Here is a 21,575-nt window from a genome sequence, read left to right on the forward strand (position 1 = left end):
ACCATTTTAATTCAGTTTTTAATAACTGATGCAATTATCAGGATTATTATCATTCGGATCACCAGCATGACATTAGGGAGGAGAACGAAAGGTGTCTGTGTTTAAATATGTGTGTGTGTGTGTGTGTGTGTGTGTGAAAAAATGTGTGTGTGTGAAAATGTGAGTATGTGTGTGTGGGTTTTGGGGGAGGGTTCAGTTTGTAAGGAGGGGATGGGCAGTCTATATGCACTGTGTCACCATGGGAACAGGGGGTTTGGAGTCCAAACGCCTACAGCTGAGGGTTCCTGAATTCACTCCAACAACAATTAGTAACAGTAAGAAACAATGAACCATAGAGGACACATCATCTCAGCAGTCTACAGGAAAGGCTGATCTGCCATGCATCCAGTCAGCAAAGCAGCAAGTAGCTATTCCGCTACACAGTGGGGATTTTTTAGTCATGACATTGGAGGCCACAGATTCTGTATTTTCCAATCATGGAGAGACAACTCAGCCAACCAGGCCAGTGGAGTCAACTTATGTAATGGAAGAGCTTTGGTCAGTTGATTAGAGGAAACCCTTCTCCCCTCCCCTCCCTCCCTCCCTCCCTCCCTCCCTCCCTCCCTCCCTCCCTCCCTCCCTCCCTCCCTCCCTCCCTCACTCACTATCAGTGACCTCCAGCAGGGCCTTGGTGATGACGGAGCCAGCGATGTTGAGGGCCTGACAGCTGTAGTACCCGGCGTCAGAGCGCTGGGCATCTGCGATGGTCAGACTGCCAGTCTGGGACACAGAGAGACGGCTGAAGGGCTGAGGGGGCTGGTAGGAGAATAGCAGGCTCTGGAGGACAGAGAGAAAGAGACAGAGGGGTCTTGAGACTGGAATTACATGTCTATGCTTGAGACATCCACTGGACATGGTGTTATCAATATCCTATATCCTACACTAGGATATGGATCAATAACTTAAACTCTATGCATCTACATTTATAAATTAGATGGACTAGATGGTATCTCACATTGCTGCCCTCCCTCTGCCAGAAGATAGCAGGTTGTGGGTTGCCAGTGGCCTCACACTGGAAGGTGACCGTTCTCCCCACTGCCACCACCTGGTTTCTGGGGCGCATGGCGAACGCTGGGGGCACTGCAGGGGTGGAGAGATGTGGCTTGGTTAACAGGACAAGCCATTGAAAAACTTTGCAAGCATTGCAATATAATAATATAATAAACAACTAAAATCTCATAGAAATAGGATGACATAATGATGATAACTTACCAGTGAAGACTACAAGAGAAGAGAAGAGAAGAGACACAAACACGGGAGATGAATAATGATGGCACATGCAATGGGAAAAGATTATCAGTCAATCATTAAACATTTTCAACACACACTTTGATGAATGAATACATGACTGAGTAAATGAATGGAACAAACAACAACCTGACACACAGTGGGGGCATGAGGCGCAGAAGCTCTGTTTGTGTGCTAGACTACTTCCCCGTCATTAATGGAGGATATGCGTGGTAGGGTGTGTTGACTGAGGCTGGTCTTCGGAGGAGTCGGCTTGTGTGTTTAATGAATGGGACCCCAGTGGGAGAATGCTTTAGTGTGTGTTTGACTGTAAATACATCTCCCTCCCTCTATCTAAATTCCTCAGCACTAGCAAAACACACGTATGTAGTTACTGTGGACATACACACTCTCACACATACACGCTCATTACAGCAATTTACCTTTTACTATTTTATCACTATTACACTACTAATAAAGATAAGTGGACGAGAAAGTCCGGAACACAGAGGGACACATGAGACCATAAAAAAGGACCAAACAGAGGGAGGAGAGAAAGGGAGGACACATACAGGAGAAAGCAGTGTGTTGTTGTTGTTGGATTTGGCTGTGGCCTCTGAACCGGGACTTGACGAATATGTGACCATGTACTTCATAAGAGCCGAGGTCCAGCTCCCAGCATGCCATGCTGTATGGTATAGGAAGTGGAGCGTCCTGCCTGAGTGTGTCGAGCTCAGACCAGACCCCTCTACGTGCTACATACGCAGCCAGCTACAGGCTCCCACCATGTTTCATATACAGTAGTCGTATGTAATTATTTCCATTGACCAAATACTATGCCTCTGGAGAACGCCGTGTTTCCATCACTATGTTTGTCTGTGTAATATTTAGGACCCAGGATCTTGGAGGAAAACATTTCCTTGGCACATGCATGCACACACGCACACAGACACACACAAACACATAACTTTGTTGGAAGTGTTTGAAAGGTTTGGTGTCGTGCTTATAGGTCCACACTGAAAGCCAATGTGATGACCCCTGACATGTAGCTTGTGTTTTATGGAGCTATCTGGGGCCAGAGGCATGAAGTCCCCTGGCAGCCTTATGGGGGACTGGAGGTGGTGCTGAGGGGACACGTGAGCTCTTGTGTTTGGTCAGTTGAATGGGCCAGTAAAAGGTGAAGATAGAGTGTGTATGTGTATTTGCGTTGATGTGTACACAGTGTGTGCCTGTGTGTGTGTCGTGCATCTGTGTGCCCCAGTTTGTCGTGCATGTATGTGCCCCTGTATGTGCCCCTATGTGTACCCCTGTGTGAGCCCTCGTATGTGTGCCCCCATGTGTGTGCCCCTGTGTGTGTCCCTGTGTGTGTCCCTGTGTGTGCCCCTGTGTGTGTGCCCCTGTGTATGTTCGTGTGTGTGCCCCTGTGTGTGTGTCCCTGTGTGTGCCCCTGTGTGAGCCCCCATGTGTGTGTCCCTGTGTATGTCCCTGTGTGTGCCCCTGTGTGTGTGTCCCTGAGTGTGTGCCCCTGTGTGTGACCCTGTGTGTGCACCCCTGTGTGTGCCCCTGTGCGTGTGCCCCTGTGTGTGTGACCCTGTGTGTGTGTGTATATATTACTATGTGTGCTCAGTAAGGCTGCTGGGACACAGCGTTCCCAACCCTTGAAGACTCATTGGACCTGTTGACTCAAAGGTGTGAAAAGCCTTGCATGTGAGTGTTGGGTTGAGTTACAATGCCAGCCAGTCCTGTTTGGACAGAGTTACAATCCCCCAGTAAACACATAAACCTGAGGGAAAAGAAAGGGAGATGGATTCTACGACTGCTCCATTTGCTGGATTAAGTAAAACAGACACTCGGAGACTCTGGGTGTCGAGCTAGGACTATAGAGCCTTATTGACTGAGAGCTTAATATCTCTGTGAAGGCTGTGGCACACTGTGAGTCTTACTGGAGATAAACAGTGATGTGCATGGAGAGAGAGAGAGAGAGAAAGACAGAAAGGGAAAGAGATGGGGGTGAATGATTGAATGAATGAATGAATGAGGCAGAATAGCCGTAGTGTGAACAGAAAAGGGTGAGAAATGAAGACATGACTGAGGAGGAAATACATTAAAATGCTACAAGATGATCTGGAGTGTTGGCACTAGTTAAAGTGTGATGGACGACCTCAGTAAAAGTGTTAGATGATGGAAACTATGCTAAATAAATAAGAATAAATAAACAACAGAAAAACGGTTTAATTTTTAAATAACAGCTTAGCCTTGGTGTGTTGGGATTGAAAGCAGCTCGACTGGAGTGGGGATCCAATATGCTTTGATTTTCACTACTGATAACGTGGCCTGTCTGCACCAATAACACGGCCAGACTGTTTAAAGAGGAAACAAACCCTAAATCTCCTGCCTTCCCTGTGGATATGTTCAAACACAGCAAGCCCACTAGACTGTTTATGTTTGGGGCAGAAAACAGAGAAACCATGGAGCTATGTTTCATTTATGTCAGTAATTATCTTTTTGTTTTCTCATGATTTGGTTGGGTCTAATTGTGTTGCTGTCCTGGGGCACTGTGGGGTCTGTTTGTGTTTGAGAACAGAGCCCCAGGACAGCAATGCAATTAGATCCAACCAAACCAACCAAATCATGAGAAAACAAAAAGATACAGTGGCTTGCGAAAGTATTCACCCCCTTGGCATTTTTCCTATCTTGTTGCCTTACAACTTGGAAATAAAATAGATTTTTTGGGGGGGTTGTATCATTTGATTTACACAACATGCCTACCACTTTGAAGATGCAAAATATTTTTTATTGTGAGACAGAAAAACCAGAAAACTTGAGTGTGCATAACTATTCAAAATCCATACTTTGTAGAGCCACCTTTTTCAGCAATTACAGCTGCAAGTCTCTTGGGGTGTGTCTCGATAAGCTTGACACATCTAGCCCTGGGATTTTTGCCCATTCTTCAAGGCAAAACTGCTCCAGGTCCTTCAAGTTGGATGGGTTCATGCTGATATACAGCAATCTTTAAGTCATACCTCAGATTCTCAAATGAGATCTGGGCATTGACTAAGCCATTCCAAGATGTTTAAATGTTTCCCCTTGAACCACTCAAATGTTGCTTTAGCAGTATGGTTAGGGTCATTGTCCTGCTGGAGGTGAAGGTGAGCCTCCGTCCCAGTCTCAAATCTCTGGAAGATGAGAACAGGTTTCCCTCAAGGATTTCCCTGTATTTAGCGCTATCCACAATTTCTTAAATTCTGACCAGTTTCCCAGTCCCTGCTGATGAAAAACATCCCCACAGCATGATGCTGCCACCACCATGCTTCACTGTGGGGATGGTGTCCGTAGGGTGCTGAGAGGTGTTGGGTTTGATCCAGACATAGTGTTTTCCTTGAGGGCCAAAAATATCAATTTCAGTCTCATCTGACCAGAGTACCTTCTTCCATATGTTTGGGGAGTATTTTGGCGTACACCAAACGTGTTTGCTTATTTTTTTCATTAAGCAATGGATTTTTTCTGGTCACTCTTCCGTAAAGCCCCGCTCTGAGTGTACGGCTTAAAGTGGTCCTATGGACAGATTTTCCAATCTAAGCTGTGGAGCTTTGCAGCTCCTTCAGGGTAATCTGTTCAAAGTTTCTGATATTTTATTATAACCCAACCCTGATCTGTACTTCTCCACAACTTTGTCCCTGCCCTATTTGGAGAGCTCCTTGGTGTTCATGGTGCCACTTGCTTGGTAATAACCCTTGCTTATTGGTGTTGCAGACTCTGGGGCCTTTCAGAACAGGTATATATACTGAGAACATGTGACACTTAGATTGAACACAGGTGGACATTGTTTAACTAATTATGTGACTTCTGACGGTAATTGGTTGCACCAGATCTTATTTAGGGGCTTCATAGCAAAGGGGATGGATACATAACAACGCACCACTTTTCCGTTTTTTATTTTATTTGATTTTTTAAATTTTTTAACATTTTTATATATCACTTCACCAATTTGACAGAGAGGCAGGCAGGTTTGGTGTAGAGTAGATTCTGTAATTGGAACCATGTCATTTCCCTGCATGGGACTCAGGCTTGTCTTTAATTAAGCCCTGCTCATCCTCACTGTCTGTCTATCTCTCTCTTGCTTTGTGTCACTGGGCCACTGTGTGTGTGTGTGTGTGTGTGTGTGTGTGTGTGTGTGTGTGTGTGTGTGTGTGTGTGTGTGTGTGTGTGTGTGTGTGTGTGTGTGTGTGTGTGTGTGTGTGTGTGTGTGTGTGTGTATGCGCGCGTGTGTGTGTGCGTGCATGTGTCTGTATATGCGTGTGTGTGTGCATTCGTGTACACGCAAGTGTGTGTGAGTAGTCTGGTGTTGGTGCTCATTTCCTGCCATCAGTCCCAGTGCTGTGGTGGTCATTGTGGAAGGGAATCCCTGCTCATAAATGAAACCACTTCCTGGTGCCTCATCAACACTCCCATCGGGGTACCTATTCAGAACTGTTACACGGATCCAGTCATGGTTAGACTATGAGTTGTACGAATAGGGAACAAGGCAACTGATTGCTGCAGAACTGATATGAACTCAAGTTAAGTAAATACAGTTGAAGTCAGAAGTTTACATCCACCTTAGCCAAATACATTTCAACTCAGTTTTTCACAATTCCTGACATTTAATCATAGTAAAAATTCCCCGTCTTAGGTCAGTTTGGATGACCACTTTATTTTAAGAATGTGAAATATCAGAATAATAGGAGAAAGAATGATTTATTTCATCTTATATTTCTTTCATTACATTCCCAGTGGGTCAGAAGTTTACATACACCCAATTAGTATTTGGAAGCATTGCCTTTAAATTGTTTAACTTGGGTCAAACGTTTTGTGTAGCCTTCCACAAGCTTCCCACAACAAGTTGGGTGAATTGTGGCCCATTCCTCCTGACAGAGCTGGTGTAGCTGAATCAGGTTTGTAGACCTCCTTGCTCGCACACACTTTTTCAGTTCTGCCCACAAATTGCCTATAGGATTGAGGTCAGGGATTTGTGATGGCCACTCCAATACCTTGACTTTGTTGTCATTAAGTCATTTTGCCGCAACTTTTGAAGTATACTTAGGGTCATTGTCCATTTGGAAGACCCATTTGCGACCAAGCTTTAACTTCCTGACTGATGTCTTGAGATGTTGCTTCAATAAATCCACATAATGTTCCTCCTCATGATGCCATCTATTTTGTGAAGTGCACCAGTTCCTCCTGCAGCAAAGCACCCCCACAACATGATGCTGCCACCCCTGTGCTTCACGGTTGGGATGGTGTTCTTCGGCTTGCAAGCCTCCCCCTTTTTCCTCCAAACATAACGATGGTCATTATGGCCAAACAGTTCTATTTTTGTTACATCAGACCAGAGGACATTTCTCCAAAAAGTATGATCTTTGTCCCCATGTGCAGTTGCAAACCATAGTCTGGCATTTTTATGGCGGTTTTGGAGCAGTGACTTCTTCCTTGCAGAGAATCCGTTCAGGTTATGTCGATATAGGACTTGTTTTACTGTGGATATAGATACTTTTTTACCTGGGATTGATTTGCAATTTTCGCACCAAAGTACGTTCATTTCTAGGAGACAGAACACGTCTCCTTCCTAAGTGGTATGACGGCTGCATGGTCCCATGGTGTTTATACTTGCGTAATATTGTTTATACAGATGAACGTGGTACCTTCAGGCATTTGGAAATTGCTCCAAAGGATGAACCAGACTTGTGGAGGTCTACTATTTTTTTTCTGAGGTCTTGGATGATTTCTTTAGATTTTCCCATGATGTCAAGCAAAGAGGCACTGAGTTTGAAAGTAGGCCTTGAACCATATCCACAGGTACACCTCCAATTGACTTAAATCATGTCAATTAGCCTATCGGAAGCTTCCAAAGCCATGACATAATTTTCTGGAATTTTCCAAGCTGTTTAAAGGCACAGTCAACTTAGTGTATGTAAACTTCTGACCCACTGGAATTGTGATACAGTGAAATAATCTGTCTGTAAACAATTGTTGGAAAAATGACTTGTGTCATACACAAAGTAGATGTCCTAACTGATTTGCCAAAACTATAGTTTGTTAACAAGAAATTTGTGAAGTGGTTGAAAAACGAGTTTTAATGACTCCAACCTAAGTGTATGTAAACTTCCGACTTCAACTGTACATGACCTCACATTTAACTGATAACCCAACTCAGTCGGTTACTCTGGCAACTGCTTGACTCGACACATGAATGTAAACTGATCCATGCTAAATAAATCAGGGCAGTGGTATGACACTCTTTGGTGTGGGTTAGGTAAGATATCCAACTGCTCTGAGAACAGCTGTCTTCTCCTTCACACTTTAGCTAACGTTTCATGAATGTCAGAGCAACAGCTGCACAGCATAAACACAGTCTGCACACAGTCTGCGGCAGGGTAGCCTAGTGGTTAGAGTGGTGGACTAGTAACCGGAAGGTTGCCAGTTCAAACCCCCGAGCTGACAAGGTACAAACAAATCTGTCGTTCTGCCCCTGAACAGTCATTGAAATAAGAATTTGTTCTTCATTTGTTCTTAACTGACTTGCCTAGTTAAATGAAGGTAAAACATAGTCTGTGCGCTTTCATGTCAAACAGCAGGTGTGACCTGGGTTATGGTTGGTGGAGGTTGTACTGACCGTGTACGGTCAGTGTAGCGGATGCCTCAGCCTTTCCCACCATGTTCTCCACAACACATGTGTAGGAGCCCTCGTCTGACAGTCTTACATCTCGTACGCTCAGGGTGTGGTCCTCTAGGATCTCATACCTGTAGACAGACAGACACATACACACAGTGTGAGAGAAAGGGACTGGGAGATATAACGATGAGACAAAGGAGCTTCACATGATTACACACTGTAATATACCACGCACCTAATTCCATGACCAGACGCGAGCATATGTGTGCATATGAATTTTGATCAGAGTAACAGCGTAATATAAAGGCTGTATAGTACTGCTGGGCAATCCATCCATACCTCCCCTTGGGTAGGTCTGCATCCTCTTTCCTCCAGCGGACAGTGGGGACCGGATCTCCCTGTGCCTCACAGTGGAACTCCACACTCTCATCTGCCAGCACCATAACACTACTGGGCCTCTTCACAAACCCTGGGCGCTCTGAAGAAGGGGGAGATCATCATAATGTGTTTAAAGTTGTGTGATAGACTGACAGTTTTGCTTGGCTCTCCAACCCTTAGAACTTGCAAAATCAAGCTTATATACAAAGCTATTAGATAAGCACCTAAAAACGCTACCGGTACCTGAATACCATTAGCCCCCTGTAACTCTCTCTCCATGGGACGGATGTACCACACCCACATTCCCCCGTGTTTCACCCTCTTTCACCCACTGGGACAGTGGGTGAAAGACTGAAACACATTCATTTATGTGAATGAAAACAACTTAAATCAACTTAAAACTAGTAGGGCTTGTTAAAACTAGGGCCATTTTATTCACATTGGTCCCAGAGCACATTTGAAAACAGATCTGTTTATTCAATACACAGTATTATTCTATTAGCCCTAGAAGTTTTACTAGGCATTGTAAATGTGTGTGGTGTGCCCTGGCGAGTAGCCCAGCCCAGCCTACCCATTCCCGTGATAATATGTCTCAGTCTGCTACAATGGAAGTGTTTGGAGAGGGGGTGGGGTGCTGGTAGAGAGGGGGACAGCATAGGGTGGAGGTGGGGGTGGAGAGGGGAACCAGGCTAGGAGTCAGTGGTCTGGGACACTTGGCAGCAGGAAGAATGAGTGAGAGTGGGGGATGAGGGTGGGGATACAACCTGGTCCAGGACAGCTGGGGGGTGGCAGGGGTCACGGTGGGAAGACAGGGTCACCCTGAGTTTAGGATTCATGAGAAATGCCTTCACAGCTGCAGGGCTGGGGGCCATTGTTATGTAACCTGTTCCATTATTGGATTATGTGCCAGGGAGAAAAACCTTTACCAAGGGGACATGCAGACTCTTTGACCTTCACTGACACAACTAAGACTCACTGAAGGGGGCTGAGAGGAGGGAGAGGGAGACAGACTCTACCAGACAGACAGACAGACAGACAGACAGACAGACAGACAGACAGACAGACAGACAGGGTCTTACCTAGAACAGTCAGTTCTGCAATTTCGCTCTCCCTCTCTCCCACCATATTGGTCCCCACACAAATGTATTTCCCTGCGTCACTCTTCCTGGCGTTGGTGATCATCAGCTTCCCACTGCGGATCTGAAAGATGGAGGGAAGAAAAGTACAAGTTGTAAAGTCATATCTGTAACTAGATACCTATATAAATATAAATAACACCACACTGAATAAGGAAAGTTATGCTTTGAAAGGCTCTCAAAAAGCGATTTGGTGAAATTATTTGTGGTTTAGAAGGCACTAAATCTAGGACAGCTTCTACCCCCAAGCCATACGACTGCTAAATGTTAATCAAATGGCTACCCAAACTGTTTGCATTGACCCCCTTTGGTACGCTGTTGCTACTCACTTTACACCCACCGACATGTACCTCAATTACCTTGACTAACCTGTACCCCCACACATTGACTCGGTACCGGTACCCCCTGTATACAGGCTCTGGGTTGTTATTTTATTGTGGTACGTTGTATTTAAATGTTTTTTTTAATTAAAAAAATTAGCAAATATTTTCTTCATTACTTAAAAAAACAAAACTCTGAATTGTTGGTTAAGGGCTTGTAATAAGCATTTCACTGTAAGGTCTACTACACCTGTTGTATTCGACGCAAGTGACAAATATTGATTTGATTTGACATTATTACAGAGCAGTGGTCACCACCTTTTCTGAGTCAAGATCAAAGCAAAAAGCAAGTCCACAACAAGCCGAGATCTATTGCTCAGATTTATTACAAATAATATAACTTAAAAAACATGCAACATTTTAACCTATTAAAAACAGTTATTTAGCAATGTTTGTGCAGTCGACTATATGCCCAATGCATTATCACTGCATACTGTCTATGCTTGAATTGCAAAAAAAGTTGTTCTTCTCAGACCATTTCGAAATAATACTTCAAAATGTTTGGTACATGATCACACTGGTAATAGATTACAGTAATTTGTTGTATTACTTGTGAGGCACAGCTGAGTGAGCATAATCATTAGCATTTTTTATTTTACTGGACTGATGGCCTGCATCTGATGGTCAGTCTGAGTGGTGGGACGGAGCAGAAGTAACCCTGCCTCTCACCCATCTCAGTCCCCCCGCTCTCCTTCCCTCCACCGAGAAAAGGGGACACAGTCTTCCAGCTGATGACAAAACTCAAGTCGCACTACATTATTTCTGTCTCATGCACCATGTTTGTTACAGAAATGTTTGGTGATCGACTATGAAGACCTTGGAGATGGCGATCAACCAGTTGGTGACCACTGCTATAGAGCCCAGACAAAGATCTGGTAGGTTTAAGGCAACAGTTTTAAGAAGTAAACAGGGTGCATTCCCAGCTGCCTCTGCTGGCTGGCTGTGTGGCAGGGAGGGCAGTGCCTGACAGGTTGTTTTCCACTGAAAGAGGAAGCAGTGAGCCCACAACATCTCAGGCCTCAGAGAACACTGCTACAGCACCAGCCTAGAGATCCTGTACTGTGACATGCAGCAGGATTGTTGTAATGGGAAATAACTTTGGATGGTTGGGTTGGAGAATTATGTTAGTTTCAAAGAAGGACCTATGTGCAGAAAATATGGAATCAGGGTTTCTGCAAACATAACTGATAAGTAAAAACCAAATCATGCATCAGAAATGTTCAAATAACATTAAAATGTCTTGAAAGAGGGATTGCTATTCAAACACTAGGGTGAGGATGGGTGAAGGAAAACCTTTCTATAGTCCCTGCCTCTTGTTTCCCAGTGGTAAAGTGCAGTGTAGAGTGACGTTGGTTAGTGAGTGGAGAGGTATCATAAGGCACCAGAGCCTGTCAGAGAGGAGGGAAGTGGAGGAGTCCTGATGTGGCCAGGCCAGTAGGTTACAACTTCTTGTATGTAAACCATGCTGGGAAGACCAGCCAAGCAGTCATAGCTAATCTACTCACAGCCTGATTTACAGCAGACTAGCTCCAGACCCTTCTCTGCCTCATACACAAATACTAACCCTCTTCACCACCTCTTGTCCCCCCTTGCCCCTCTCGCCCTCACAATACCTGCAACCTGCTGACAGGAGGCTGACCTTCCCTCTTCACACTGACATATTCTCCCAGACCATAAAAGTAATCATGTGTTACACAGGGAGAGCAGGAGGAGAAGAGTGGTAGAGGAGAAGATGGGAGAGGAGAGGGAGGAGGGGGTTGAGAGGGGAGAGGATAGGGAGGAACGGGATAGGAGGAGAGAGGAACGCTCTGTCACGCTCTGGCTAAAAATACTTGAATCAGTTATAGAACCCATTGCCCTTCATGGTTGTGAGGTCTAGGGTCTGCTCACCAACCAAGAATTAACAAAATGGGACAAACATCAAATTGAGACTCTGCATGCAGAATTCTGCAAAAATATCCTCTGTGTACATGGTAAAACACCAAATAATGCACGCAGAGCAGTATTAGGCCAACAACCGCTAATTATCAAAATCCAGAAAAGAGCTTCTAAATTCTACAACCACCTAGAAGGAGGCAATTCGCAAACCTTCCATAACAAAGCCATCACCTACAGAGAGAATAACCTGAGAAGCTGGTCCTAGGGCTCTGTTCACAAACACAAAAAGACCCCACAGAGCCCCAGGACAGCAATACAATTAGACCAAACCAAATCATGAGAAAACAAAAAGATAATTACTTGACACATTGGAAATAATTAACAAAAAACAGAGCAAACTAGAATGCTATTTGGCCCTAAACAGAGAGTAAACAGTGGCAGAAAACCTGACCACTGTGACTGACCCAAACTTAAGGAAAGCGTTGACAATGTACAGACTCAGTGAGCATAGCCTTGCTATTGAGAAAGGCCACCGTAGGCAGACCTGGCTCTCAAAAGAATACACTTTCACTATTTGCACATCGTTATAACACTGTATATATACATAATATGACATTTGAAATGTCTTTATTCTTTTGAAACTTCTGTGAGTGTATCTACTTCACTTGCATTGGCAATGTTAACATACGTTTCCCATGGCAATAAAGCCCTTAAATTGAATTGGAAGGGGAGAGGAGGGGGAGGAAGGGGAGAGGAGGGGGGGAAGGGGATAGGAGTGGATAGGGGGGGATAAGAGGGGAGAGGGAGATGAGGGGGAGAGGAGAGGAGGGGGGAGAGCAGGGGAGAGGAAGGGGCAGAGGAAGGGAGATGAGGGGAGAGGGCAGTGGCCAGGTTTCAAATCCCAGAGGTCTCAGAGGTCACTGGGCCAGGACCTGTTTCATGTTCCACCCCCTGTGGTGTTGGCAACTTTTAAAGTGTCATCACATTACCCTGCATTTATTGGGGGACAAAGGTCATAGGAGTGTGATACATTCAGTATGAGTGAGTGAGTGTGAGGATGATGTTAAAGAGTTTAAGTACAGCCAATTGGAATTTTTGGTTTGTATATTTGATCATTTCATTGAGGATACCACCACAGGCCTTTTTGGGTTGGAGGGATTGCATTTTGTCCTGTAATTCATTCAATGTCATTTGAGAATCCAGTGGGTTCTGGTAGTCTTTAATAGTTGATTCTAAGATGTGTATTTGATCATGTATAATGTTTTTGATGTTTGATCTTTGCTATAGAGCCAAAAAGATTGGAAAAGTGGCTTACCCATACATCACCATTTTGGATAGATAACTCTTCATGTTGTTGTTTGTTTAGTGTTTTCCAATTTTCCCAGAAGTGGTTAGAGCCTATGAATTACTCAATTACATTGAGATGAATTCTGATGTACTGTTCCTTCTTTTTCTGTAGTGTTTTTCTGTATTGGTTTAGTGATTCACCATAGTGAAGGTGTAGGCTCAGGTTCTGTTACTCTATGTTTTAGGTTGGATAGGTTTCTCAATTTCTTTCTTAGGTTTCTGGCTTATTCATCAAACCATTTGTCCTTGTTGTTCATTGTCTTCGATTTTCTGCTTGAAATTTTTAGATTTGATAGGGAAGCTGAGAGGTCAAATATACTGTTTAGGTTTTCTACAGCCAAGTTTACACCTTGAATATTACAGTGAAATGTTTTGTCCAGGATGTTATCTAAAAGGGATTGAATTTGTTGTTGCCTAATTGTTTTTTGGTATGTTTCCACACAACTTTCCTTCCCTCTATAGCATTTCTTAATATTATTCAGTTCATTTGGCTTTGATGCCTCATGATTGAGTATTGCTCTGTTCAAGGAGAGTGTGATGTTGCTGTGATCTGATAGGGTGTATCAGTGGGCTGACTGTGAACGCTCTGAGAGACTCAAGGGTAGAGGTCAGTGATAAAGTAGTCTACAGTACTGCTGCCAAGAGATGAGCTATACTGAAGGTGTACCTACCGAGTCACCTCGAAGCCTACCATTGACTATGTACATACCCAGTATGTGACAGAGCTGCAAGAGTTGTGACCTGTTTTTGTTGGTTATGTTGTCGTAGTTGTGCCTAAGTGGGCATATGGGGGAGGGAATGCTGTCGCCTCCAGGTAGGTATTTGTCCCCCTGTGTTCTGAGGGTGTCAGGTTATTGTCCAGTTCTTGCATTTAAATCGCCACAGACTAGTACATGTCCCTGTGCCTGGAAATGATTGATTTCCCCCTCCAGGACGAAGAAGCTGTCTTCAATTAACTATGGGGATTCTAGTAGTGGGATATTGGTAGCACACAGGAGGACATTTTTCTATGTTGAGATAATTTCCTTTTGAATTTCTAGCCAAATGTTCCTGTTTTTATTCATTAAATAGAGTGAGTTAGGTCTGCTCTATACCAAATTAGCATACCCCCTGAGTCCCTTCCCTGTTTCACACCTGGTAGATTGGTGAATGGGACTACTCGCTCTCTTAAAGTCAGATCCACAACAACACCAGCAAATACATCACTCCTGTCCTCCTCCTCTCTCCTATCCCTCTCTCTCGCTCTCATCCTTCCATTCCTGCGTTCCCCTCTATTTATGCATCTGCCACATCACCACCCAACCTGACCCCACTACGGTCAATATAGGGTGTTATATGATGTTATGCCACAGTATGGTACTCTATCTAGAAGTACTCCTGTTTTTATTTATTTTATTTAACCAGGAAGGGCTCATTGAGATTAAAATCTATTTTTCAAGAGCGCCCTGGCCAAGATAGGCAGCACCAAGTCATTACAAAAAAATGACGGACAGACAACATGAAAAACTACAAGTAATCTAGTAGAAACCATTGAATTCACAAGAGTATAAAACAGCAAATTAAAAACATTAACAGGTCAGGGAATCAGCCTCAGAATCCTTCATCAGTGATTTAAAAACACCAATTGGGACAAGTTCTTACAGTTTAAAAGTGTTTTGTAATATGTTCCAAGACGATGGCGCAGAGTACATAAAAGCCCTTTTACCAAATTCAGTTCGGACATTTGGAACAGTTAGCAGGATGAAGGTAAGCGAACAAAGAGAGTACCCACCACATTCCTGAACAATAAAAATGCTCAAATAGAAAGGTAGTAAACCCAAAATGGCTTTGTAAATAAAAATATACCAGTGCCTGAGTCTACGAGTGACTAGAGAAGGCCAGCCTACCCTGGTATACAAAGTGCAGTGGTGCGTGAGGGTTTTGCAGTTTAAAATACATCTCAAAGTGCCATGGTAAAGGGTGTCAATTGATCTCAAACACTGAGTGGAAGCATTCATATATAAAATATCCCCATAGTCTAGTAAAGGCATGTTGATGCATTGTTCTACACCACTGGCCACTTGTCCAATGCCCACCCACTCAAAACCTTCCCCCAAACGTCCTTCACCCCATTACTTCAAGCTTGGCCACAACAGACCTCCAGAACTCGCCGTGGTTTAAGAAACAACAACAACTTTGGGAGTGGATGTTGTGTTAGAAACAGAGTACAAACACAACACTCCATCACCAGCACTGTGTTGTTTACAGGGCCTGAGGACTCATTAGGACAGTCTTATCTGCAGGCCCATTAGTCCAATGAGCCGAGCTATAGCTATGAGGCAGAAACCAAGCTGGCCTTCTGTTTACACACTGAGCCAGTACACCATGGAAAACCACATGCGCTATAGGGACTGGGGCCAACATGGCTTCCCTGACTTGACACTACAAGACCTTAGTTGATTTTGACTTCGTATTTTATTTTATATACTGTAGGTAGATGGGTGTTGGTCCTCATGATATCCTGGACATAAATCAGGAGAAAAGAGGGAAGTAAAAAGCCAACACAGCCTTTGTATTTCCTTCAGAAGGCCCTCTCTCTCTCCTCCACCTCCCTCTTGTTGGTGTAGAGGAGAGCTGCTCTGTCCATTGGAGTCCCTCAGAGACAGACTAACTGTCAATCCGGAGGAGGATAAGCCTTGGATCCCAACTAACAAGTCCCCTATACAGACAAACAAGCAAACAAACATGCTTGCATACACACACCCTCCCCTGATTCCTTTTCACGCTTCCCCAGATAGCCTTTGTTCCAAATAGACATTGATTGGCCAAACCACAGTGCAATATGATTTCATTATGTTTGTCAAATAGATGATGCACTTGTTTCTCTTCATTATGCCACACGTCTGCCAACAGAGACACTGATCTTCCTGGAGCTCCGCCAGCAAGCAGTGGGCCGTGTTTGTGCACGTGCATATGTGTGTGTGTGTGTGTGTGTGTGTGTGTGTGTGTGTGTGTGTGTGTCGTGCAGGCCCAGCGCAGTGCAGTGTATGCTCTAGTGTGCTCCGAGGTTAACGGAGCTTGTCTCTTACCGTGATGCGCTCATCCCTGTCATTGATGTTGGTACCGTCTTTCCTCCATGAGATGGTGGGCTCAGGATGCCCACGGGGGGGTTGGCACTCCAGTACGGCAGGTTCCCCCGCCGCCACCATCACATCCGCTGGGTTCTGTCTAAAGTCATCACGCAGTACTGTGGAACAGAAGAGAGGAGGGGTTCATGGCCTGTTAGCATTGCAGGTTGAAATGAAACAGAAAAAAAAGGCACCAGAAAATGTTTCTCTTATGCACCAATGGACAGGGTATACGTGTCAAATATTCGAGACTATAATGACCAGACTCTCGATGTGTAATGACAAAACTCTGAAGTCTGAGCAGAGGCAGTCAATCATGTCCATCACAGATAGATAGAGTCTTGAGGTATCTGGACATGATATAATGCTATAGTGTAAAGTGGTCTCGGGGGCTGGGCCAAATCCCTGATGTGCTTTAGTGGTATAGGACTACCACTCTCTCTGTCTGATTAGACTAGCTCTCTCCCACTTGCCGCTCCACTGTCACTCTCCACTCCAACCCTGAGGGAACGTACAAACACACAAGCAAACATTTGCATCACAATTCCATTTACGACTCCCATGAACTTTGTTTAAAGTGTGAGGTAAGCACAAACAAAATACAACCTCCCCAGTTAATGTTTCCATACCATGTTTGCCCATCAAACACTTCAAGAGAGATAGGTGGATATTTCGCAAGAGCCATTAACAAGCCAGCTAGGTGAAAAACACACACTCAACATCTTCAAAGGTTTAAGGACCATTAATGCAACATCTCGATACATTATACATAGGGCTGCAAAGGGAGGGTATATTACTGGAAACTTTAAAAGTTTACCAGTAACCTTCCCGAATTTTGGTATCATTCAAGTATTTTATGCAATCTATGACAAGACATCTAGCATCCCTTTTGGGTACTTCAGATTATCAAAGGTGTCTTTAATTATCTCTGGCCCTCTGTGTGGCTTTATCACATGTAAAATACATGAAATAACATGATTTTCAAAGAAAAAATGTAATGACAAAGCTGTAAAACATTATCTTAAATATAAACCATCAACTTAGTGAATAACGTTGGTGTTCAATATGAGGGTTTCAGCATGAAATATCATTTACTTGCACATTTTATTAATTTTACCATGTCAGTATGCATTTGTTGTCAATGTTTCTGCCTCAAACAGTTGTGAAAAAAGTCAATAGTTGGAAGAGTTGCAGAGTTAACTGAAAATAATGCAATTTTTGATTAGATTATTTTCTGTTGAACCATATAGTCTATCTACTAGAAACTCGTGGACAATATGGACGCAGATATAAAAATGAATACTCTATATGAATAAAACAAGTTTTATTAAAGTATAAATTACTTAAGTTACGATAGATTGCCGTAGATTTTCTGTTAATTACCTAAATTGCTGAAGATTCCTGTAACTTTGGTAAACTATCGGTAGCTTTGCAACCCTAATCACACTAATCACACAGCAATAACAGCCTGACACAATTACAGTGTAATGGTAGTTAGCGAATATATATGGCTGTGGAGGGGAGTGGTAATGGTATCATACGTATGTGTGAGGTACTGTTTTGACTACTGAGACAATGAGTTACTGTAGCTACTGTATCTACTCCTGGTGATATTTAGACACTGATTGGACTTGAAGAAGGGATGAACATACTGGCGTACTGACCTAGCTAACAGAGGCCTAGAGAAGAGATGGGAAAATAAGAGAAAAGATGGGAAGAGAAGAGAAGAGAAGACAAAAGAAGAAAGGAGACGAGTAGAACAAATAGAGCAGCTATTTCAGCCCAGTCCAGGATGTTTCAGTCAATCCCAGAGTCCCAGTCATTGTCCTCCCAGCCCGTTGTGGATGAATGTACAGCGAGTTAGCGACTACACCCTGAGGGACATCATGCTCTCATAAATTGGAGAAATTGTCCCTCCCTTCTCCGCAGCTCTTTTCATTCTATAGAGAGCAACAGTAATGGTGTCATTTTGTAGGCACTAACTCCGCTATGGTTCATTGGACAAAGCCTATAGGAAAATTAATGCAGTTTTTGTATGCTTGTTGGATAAATGCCGAAAATAAGTTATGTGGTAAACACAGGCCTAAGAGATACTATATGTTTTGTTCTATGAGATAATCTTCATCAGTTCATCAGTCACCCTTTGTGAATTTTGAAGCATTTACTTCATTTAAAAAAGCACATAAAGGCTTCATAATGCATAAAGGTCATGTTAACTGACTGATATTATCTCATAGAACAAAATGTATAAGATCTGTTAACGTCAGAACTTATTTTCAGCGTTTATCCCAAAACCCTAATCTTTCCCCGTTCATTTTCCCCATAGGAATGGCTGAACAAACCAGATGTATCTTATTTCCAGGTTTTAGGACTACAAGCTGGCAGGCTCTATTCCCAATACAGTTAATGATCCCAGCATTTAATCAACACTGTCTCCCCAAACCAGATTACATTACATTACATTTCACTGCATAGATTACATTGCAGCACATTACATTACCCTACATTTCAGTACCAGGCACTGTATTTTATTTCATTACACAATATGACATTATGTTACATTGTACTGTATTGTAAGACATTCCTCTGTGTCTAGGTTGAATTTGTGTGCACACTCAAAAGTGAATGTCTTGCAGCTAAAAAATGAATTTTACATGAACTCATCACAAAAAAACTTTCTAGAGTCTTCCAGAATGTCTAACTGTCATATTTAACAGTTGGTGGTTATCAAGGGAACATGCATGTTGTAAAAGCCATGTAAGTCCATCTATGCAAACCACCAGTGATGTATGCAAATGAGAGTAATCACAGAATTGCCTGACATTTGGGTATGAATAGAATTTGCATACTCACTCACGTTGCTTGTGACGCTACACCCTTATCGGTGCAGCAAAATTATGTAGGTCTGTCAAAATAGACTATAATGTTAGTGGCCACGGGAGCCTGATGACAAATACATGTGTGACATCATAATTATAGCAGCTAGAGTCCCACTGAATAACAGAGTGTTTACCTGAGACTACTGAATGGAATGCTGTTTACCATTTTTACTAGAATGATTTGCTATTGATTCTTCTAGGTCAAATTCTCAGTTATCTGTCACTGCTATTTTTTACTGTAGCTGTGAAGGCAAATTCAGTTTAGCGTAGCTCTAAGAGCAACAACACTGACCGAGGGGGTAATTACATTAGGGTGAAGTACACTTTGGACCTCTGACATTTACAGCCCCAAGCCCAGACAGACAACACTTCTTTTTTGGACTCACACTCCACAGCCAAAAGGGATAATCCAGTACTTCTGTATAATTTTTTGGACAGTAGTTCTGAAAGTTGCGCTCACAAGCCAAAACTGGTCCCTGAAAATTGGGTACTACCTCATACTGCACATTGACACATCCAGCCCATTGTGCGAAGTTTCAAAAATACTTAGACGTTGCCAAAGTTCCAGAGCATGTCTTTAACCTCCCAAATCACAGGTTTGATGTCTTCATTATTAGTCTACAATGTAGAAATACCAAGAGTGTGCAAAGCTGTCTTCAAGGCAAAGGGTGGCTACTTTGAAGATTCTCAAATATAAATATATTTTGAAATTATTTAACACTTTTTTGGTTACTACATGTTTCCATATGTGTTATTTCAGAGTTTTGATGTCTTCATTATTAGTCTACAATGTAGAAATGCCAAGAGTGTGCAAAGCTGTCATCAAGGCAAAGGGTGGCTACTTTGAAGAATCTCAAATATAAAATATAGAATTTTATTTGTTTAACACTTTTTTGGTTACTACATGATTCCATATGTGTTTATTTCATAGTGTTGATGTCTTCACTATTATTCTACAATGTAGAAAATAGTACAAATAAAGAAAAACCCTTGAATGAGTTGGTGTGTCCAAACTTTTGACTGGTACTGTATGTTAACTTAGGGAATGAGGGATATTGGGTAAAGCTGCTGAGACGTCATATTAGAAGACCATGGCTGGCAGTCTTGTCGGTGTGTCCTAATGGCTGTGACAGTAATGAAGACGGGGAGCTGCTACCACACAGCAGTGCAAACTAGCCCAGACAGGAGAGACTAAGCTCAGAGAACACTGAGCTCTGCCGGGAGAAAATGGAAAACTACCACCGCAATTCCTCAACTCTCCACATGTGAAGCACAGGCTGAACTGGATACAAAGAAAACTCACATCTCCCCCAAAATGGCAGGCAGAATGGTCAGTTTTCCAGTCATGGGCCACAGACAATCCTTTCCTGTCTCCTCTGGCTGCCAGCTCCCAGCAGCATCACAAGGAACACAGATGTGATTAGTGGGACAGGACTCCAGACCCCACAACATGCTCCAAAATGTACACTGGTGTAATCTTAGATCTAGACACACTAGCAGGGCCCCTGCTGACATTGGAAATGGGAGAAAATGAGATGCAGTGAATGTAGATGGCAAAGACAGAGATGGCGAGAGAGAGGTAAAGACAGAGATGGTGAGAGAGAGGTAAAGACAGAGATGGCGAGAGAGAGGTAAAGACAGAGATGGCGAGAGAGAGGTAAAGATAGAGATGGAGAGAGAGAGGTAAAGACAGAGATGGCGAGAGAGAGGTAAAGACAGAGATGACGAAAGAGAGGTAAAGACAGAGATGGCGAGAGAGAGGTAAAGACAGAGATGACGAGAGAGAGGTAAAGACAGAGATGGCGAGAGAGAGGTAAAGACAGATGGCGAGAGAGAGGTAAAGACAGAGATGGCGAAAGAGAGGTAAAGAGAGAGATGGAGAGGGGGATGGACGGATGGATTGAGACCATCGGAAAATAAGAGGGAGGGAAATAGAAAGAGAGAAAATTAGAGAGCACGAGATAGAGAGAAAATGAGAGCAAAACAAAAATAGAGAGAGAATGAGACAGAGACCGAGAGAACTATAGAGAGTGCGAGAGGGGAATATTTTTGCATCTCTCTTTACGTATCCCTGAGCAGACTCCTGCTCCTGATGAAGCATCTAAATTGTGCTAATTTGGCCTGCGTACCAGCCAACTCTTTCCAACATTACCAGTCATAAATAACACAGGATTAAACCCTGAACACGCCAGGCCAGGGGAGCCCAGCCAACAGAACAGGGAGAGAGAGAGAGCAGAGCACAGCGCTCAGCCTCACGGAAAGCAAACACGAAACAATGAGAAGTACAGCATGGGTAATCACTCCCAGATGGCCCCAGCTCTCTCCTCTCAGGCAGACCGCCTCGCTGGAGGGTGAGATGCCTGATGAGCAGCGTGGACATGGGAGAACAAATTGGGATGACCCTCTAATTGGATACATTTTGGCCTGACTCTTTCGGTCTCACGTGTGATCACCCCGGCCCCTCTGATCTGAACCAGCGACCAAGGAGAACACTGGCTGACTACAGGCAGTCTAAAGGCCTGCACATGACTGACCTGCTGGATAGCTTATTG

At 43.5% G+C, this 21,575-nt stretch overlaps 1 protein-coding gene across 4 annotated transcripts in view; it reads right to left on the minus strand.

Moving 5' to 3' along the window:
• Positions 1–21,575, minus strand: part of LOC110537230 (roundabout homolog 1) — a 232,647-nt gene that overhangs the window by 20,692 nt on the left and 190,380 nt on the right. For 3 of the 4 annotated variants that reach the window (XM_036937240.1, XM_036937242.1, XM_021623113.2), the window contains 7 exons: positions 16,106–16,263; positions 9,376–9,496; positions 8,258–8,396; positions 7,919–8,046; positions 1,252–1,260; positions 995–1,119; positions 645–816 (listed from right to left, as the gene is read on the minus strand). In XM_036937240.1, coding sequence (XP_036793135.1) covers positions 645–816; positions 995–1,119; positions 1,252–1,260; positions 7,919–8,046; positions 8,258–8,396; positions 9,376–9,496; positions 16,106–16,263 — 852 coding nt within the window. The remainder of the gene's footprint in view (positions 1–644; positions 817–994; positions 1,120–1,251; positions 1,261–7,918; positions 8,047–8,257; positions 8,397–9,375; positions 9,497–16,105; positions 16,264–21,575) is intronic. The other variant, XM_036937241.1, reaches the window with a different exon arrangement.

Source organism: Oncorhynchus mykiss, chromosome 12, assembly GCF_013265735.2.
Source record: "Oncorhynchus mykiss isolate Arlee chromosome 12, USDA_OmykA_1.1, whole genome shotgun sequence".
In the NCBI taxonomy this organism is placed as follows: Eukaryota; Metazoa; Chordata; class Actinopteri; order Salmoniformes; family Salmonidae; genus Oncorhynchus; species Oncorhynchus mykiss.